Raw genomic sequence first — 5,387 nt, 5'->3', positions numbered from 1 at the left:
GTGATGGGGATATTCTATAATTTTATCTGGGTGTGGGTTTCATAGGCATGGTATGTATGTCTTAAAACTCATCACATTGTAACACGTAAAGTCTGTGCTATTTTATATAAATTATGCTGCAATAAAGTCGATTTATAAAGTAAAAAAAGAGATTATAAAATATTTTATTTATAAAATATAAAAAAAACAAAGAGGGCCTTTTGTCTCTTGAAGAATCTTGGAGCTTCCTACAGGAAGAGTCTAAAAACCATGCCCAAAGAAGAGAGACAGAGAGAAGGCAGGAGAGCCAGCTCCCTGGAGTGGAATGGCTGTCTTGTGAAGAGTTAGACACCTATTGTGTGTCACTCTACAAGAGAGGGAGGAAGTGTCAGGGAAGCAGACAGCAGACAGTTTGACCTGTGTGGAAAGAAGAGCTTTTTTTTTTAGAATTAGAGGTGTCTTGTGATGGAATGGGCTGTCCCAGGAGACTGTGAGCTTCCTGTCACTCAGCCGAGTTGGGGTAACTTCCTGTCAGCATGTTGTAGAGTGTGTCCGTGTAGTGATTGGGAGCATTAACTAGGTGGCCTCAAGGCTTTGTCCTGTGCAGATTCTGCAGTTAGAGATGGTCTTGGGTAAGGGGTTGAGTATATGCTTTGGAGTAAGGCTGCCCATAGTTGAATCTGGGAATCTTGGGTCTACCACTAGTGAGATGAGTCACCTTAGGCAGGGCAACTTCTCTAAGTCTCAGTTTTCTCATATAAAAAGTGGTGTGTGTGCGTGCATGTGTGCATGTGTACTTACCTGTGTTTATCTTTCTCTTCTGCCATCTGTGATTCATCTAAAATGCTGCACAACCTCTAAGAGTTGTAACTGAGGCTGAAATTGAGATGATTCACGTAAAGGGCGTAGCAAAGCACCTAGCATGTATACTAAGCCCATGATAAGAGCTCAATACATTTTAACCATCATTATTATTTCTATTATTATGATTCTCAGAACTTTAGGTATCAACATATACTAAGAGTAGATGTTTTGGGGCAAAATTTAGGGGCTCATACTAAATCCTTCATATCGGACTCTTAAAGTGGCTGTTACCTCCATCAAAAGGTATGATTAATCTTTCACAGGTTAATTTAAAAAATGGGAAAATAAGCCTTTTTAAAGACTTATTTAAAAAATACAATTTTGTGAAAAAAATGGGCAATGCATGTATGTCTTTGATGTGAGGGATTCCTTTGTACTTGGTTATGTTCTTGCTTGGCTCTGAGTCACACTGCTATAGCCAGGAGAGGCGTGGTTGGTAGGATTAAGTTTTTCTTGGTCCCTGTTTTGTGGGACAGATCACTGTAGCACAGTGAACACTTTCAGTAAGGAAAGGATTAATTTCAAATAACCTAGGCCCGAACACGTAGTTTCCCAAAAGGTTCTGACAGATTAAAATTTTCATTTATTTAAAAATGAGTCATTCAATCACATGGATCAACATTTAAAAGGAACAAATGGATATATAGTGAAATGCCTTCCTCCTGTCCTCAGTTCCCCAGCCATCTAGGTCCCTCTGCAGGGGCAACCAAATTAATGAGTTTCTTGTGTATCTTTCTAAAGACACTTTACGCCAGTTATAGTGTTTTATGGGTCTTTTTTCTATTTTTATTTTACATAGCAGCTTAGTGCAGAGTGTTTTTTTGCCTTGCATTTTTCATATAACAATCTTCACTTAATCATATTTCATTTCAGAACATGAAAGCTGTCTCTTTCATTTTAATGGCTGCATCATATTCCATTATGTACTTATATCTATATCTTTATATACCTATATGTGTTGTACTTGGTTTAACGAATCTGTTATTAATGGACATTTAGGTTGTCCCCCACATTTTGGCTAATAAAAACAAGGCTTTAGTAAATAATTTGGCTCCTAGGTCATTTGACACATGTACAAATGTATCTGTAGGATAAATTTTTAAAAGTAGACTTGCTGAGTGAAATGACATATCATTTTTTAAACATTTTGATAGGTCTTGCCAATTTTCCCTTCATTAAAGTTATACCAATTTACCTCCTACCAGAAATGTGTTAGAGTGACTATTGACCCCAAATACCAACATGATATATTCTTAGTCTTTGATCTTTGCCAATCTAGTGAATGACAAAGGGGGTTGAACTTTTCTTCATATGTTTAATGTCAATTTGCGTCTCCTTTTCTATAAATTGTCTATTGATATCCTTTGACTGTTTTTCATTAGTTCAGAAGTGTAAGTTTTTGTTATTGAATTTATTACAATAAAAATGTTTATAATATTTAATTTGCTTCCTGTTTCCTTTCAGACTTAAAAAATTAACATACAGTAAAACTTACTTTATTGGTGTTCTACAAGTTTTAGCACAGTTATAGATTTGTGTGACCACCACACAATCAGAATACAGCACAATTTTTCTTTTCTTTCCTTTTCTTTTTTTTTTTTTCAGACTGAGTCTCACTCTCTTGCCCAGGCTGGAGTGGAGTGGTACGATCTTGGCTCACTGCAACCTCTGCCTCCTGGCTTCAGGCGACTCTCCTGCCTTAGCCTCCCAAGTAGCTGGGATTATAGGTGCCCGCCACCACACCCAGGTAATTTTTATATTTTTGGTAGAAAGGGTTTCACCATGTTAGCCAGGTTGGTCTTGAACTCCTGACCTCAGGTGATCCACCAGCTTCGGCCTCCCAAAGTGCTGGGATTACAGGCATGAGCCACTATGCCCGGCTAACAATTTCATCATTGCTGAACACTCTCTTGTGTGCCCCTTTGTAGTTAAGCACTCCTCACTCCTGAACTTTGGGAGCCACTACTCTGTTTTTTGTAGCTATATTTTTGCCCTTTTCCAAATGGGACCATGCAGCATACGACTTTTTGAGACTGATTTGCTTCTCTCAGCATAATGCCTTTGAGAGTCATCCCTGTTATAAGTATCCAATGGTTTATCTCTTCTTATTGCTGTGTGACATTTCATTGTATAGATATGCAATAGTTTGTTTATCCATTCACCCACTGAAGGACATTTGAAGTTTTCAATTTTGGTAATGATTAATAGGGCTGCTTTAAACATCATGTAAAGATTTTTGTGTATAGGTTTTCATTTCTATTGGGTAAATACCTAGGTGTCAGTTTCTCTTGACTGTTTCTTTCCTTTGCTGTAGTTAACACTTTTCTGTTTTCACTCCCATCATTTATATATATATATATATATATATTTTTTTTTTTTTTTTTGCAGATAAGGGCTTGTTTTGTTTTAATGGCTGATCTATGTAATCACAGAGGCCAGTATGTACAGACAAAGGGGGAGCTTTTATTTCTTGGTCTCTTCCTCCTTGGACAAAGTCTTGATGATCTCCTCCTTCTTGGCCTGGAGGCGCTCTTCACGGCGCTTACGTGCTTCCTTGGTCTTAGACCTGCGGGCCTCAGCCTGGTCAGCCAGGAGCTTCTTGCGGGCCTTGTCTGCCTTCAGCTTGTGGATGTGTTCCATGAGAATACGCTTGTTTTTGAACACATTCCCCTTCACCTTCAGGTACAGGCTGTGATACATGTGGCGATCAATCTTCTTAGACTCACGGTATCTTCTGAGCAGCCGGCGCAGAATCCTCATTCTCCTCATCCACGTGACCTTCTCTGGCATTCGGGCATTGGCTGTACCCTTCCGCTTACCTATGCCCATGTGCCTGCCCTTGCGGCGGGCCAAGGTATTTTTTCGGCATCGCGCCCGGGAATGGACTGTCACAGGCTTGCGGATGATCAGCCCATCTTTGATCAGCTTTCGGATCTGCTGACGGGAGTTGGCATTGGCGATTTCATTGGTCTCATTGGGGTCTAACCAGACCTTCTTCTTGCCACAGCGGAGGACACTAGAGGCGAGCCTCTTCTGAAGCCTGAGCATACTCATGGCTGCGGCCGCAGCAACGAAAGGAAAGAGCTCCCATCATTTATATTTTATTGTGTACTATTCATCAATAATATGTTGTAGAGACACTGGATTCTGTAATCTTCCTCTGAAGATGACTTATTTTTGTTCAGTGCACAGTTCAATTACTGGATGGTCACCTAATGATTGTGTAGGTTTGCATTTATATCTTGTTATGCCATATCTGTGGAAAGTCTGAGGTGGTTCAGAAGGCCCTCTAATTTGGTGGGACTGAACTTCTAAACTGTTTTCTCTGTGGCTCTTGTCAGAGCTTAGATTAAGGCTAAGGTAGGTCTAGAGTAGATCTTATTCTAGCACATGGTCCTTAATCCTAAGAGGAAGTCTTTCTGATATGTCAGCTTACTGCCTGAGGAATTAATAAGGTATTAATAAAGTCTTTCCACTCAAGTTGGGCTAAACTTCCCAATGCTCTTTAGCACCACTTGATCTCTAGTGTCCGTTTCATTATCAAGCTTACAGACACCAGGCTTTGGTAAGCTTCATGCAGTCTCATCCTGTGCATGTGAGCCTAGCTTTTGGACTAGGACTTTTGGGGAACTCCAAATGAACTTCTGTGGTGCCCATCTGTTATATTTCTCTCCTCACCAGTGCCCTGTCCCATAGTTCCCAGCTGTTTTAACTGCCCCAAACTTTGATCTTTGCCACTTAGCAGGACCAGTGTTCTCTGCTTGGACTTCTCATTAAGCCTTAGCTGGGAAGTTATCCCCAGGCAGGTTGCTCTGACGCCTGAATACAGTGGCTTCCTTTATTTGCCTACTTTAACTTTTATTTATTTTTTGGTGGCATAGAGCAAGTCTGGTACCAGTTAATTATATCAGAAGCTTACTTGAATGATATATCTAGGATGATTTATTAAGGGCAACAAGGGGTCTCTGGCTTGCAACCTAATTTTTCATCAAGGACAACTTTGTTTTTCAACTGTCAAAGAACGCTGTGCTGAAGGGTACTAGGGATCTGACATGGTTTGGTCATTTTTGTGTTCTTATGTTTGCTAAATCGAGTGGATTTGGAACCTTTTCCAACTAGCTGAAACATAGCTTCTTTAAACTGCACTATGGAATGAATTTTTAATTTTCAGTCCAGTTCTGTCAGGGCAGTAAAAACAAGTTCAATTATATGCTTATAGGGAATTCTTGATTCTTATAAATTCTGAAGAGTTTTATTACAGCAGAAGTTAGATTTTTCCCTAGCACAGTGTGACTTCAGGACAGTTGTGCCCTTCTCAAAAAAGGTAGTTTTCTTATCTGTGAGATGGAGACAAGGTCAGGGAAGAAGAGAGGGTATATAACAAAACTGGAAAATGTTGTTTTCAACCTGGTGTTAAATAACAACAAATTGTAGGTAATTTGTTGTTACTCTTTTTTTGTTGTAGACAACTAAGTTTTTTGTTGTCTACTAACTTTTAAATGTGGTCATGACATTCTTATGCCATCATCCCCAGTAGAAAAAGA

General features: G+C 39.6%; 1 protein-coding gene across 1 annotated transcript; it reads right to left on the bottom strand.

Annotated features, from left to right (window-relative positions):
* Window positions 1–3,210: 3,210 nt before the first annotated feature.
* LOC115896525 (60S ribosomal protein L19) lies at window positions 3,211–3,933 on the bottom strand. The gene has a single exon (XM_030927750.1). It carries the CDS (start codon window positions 3,895–3,897, stop codon window positions 3,307–3,309), a length of 591 nt encoding a protein of 196 aa, XP_030783610.1. The 5' UTR covers window positions 3,898–3,933; the 3' UTR covers window positions 3,211–3,306.
* Window positions 3,934–5,387: the final 1,454 nt, after the last annotated feature.

The sequence above is a fragment of the Rhinopithecus roxellana genome, chromosome 3 (assembly GCF_007565055.1).
Source record: "Rhinopithecus roxellana isolate Shanxi Qingling chromosome 3, ASM756505v1, whole genome shotgun sequence".
NCBI lineage: Eukaryota > Metazoa > Chordata > Mammalia > Primates > Cercopithecidae > Rhinopithecus > Rhinopithecus roxellana.
Note: the sequence above shows the minus strand (reverse complement) of the source record. Positions and strands in the feature narration are given on the sequence as shown.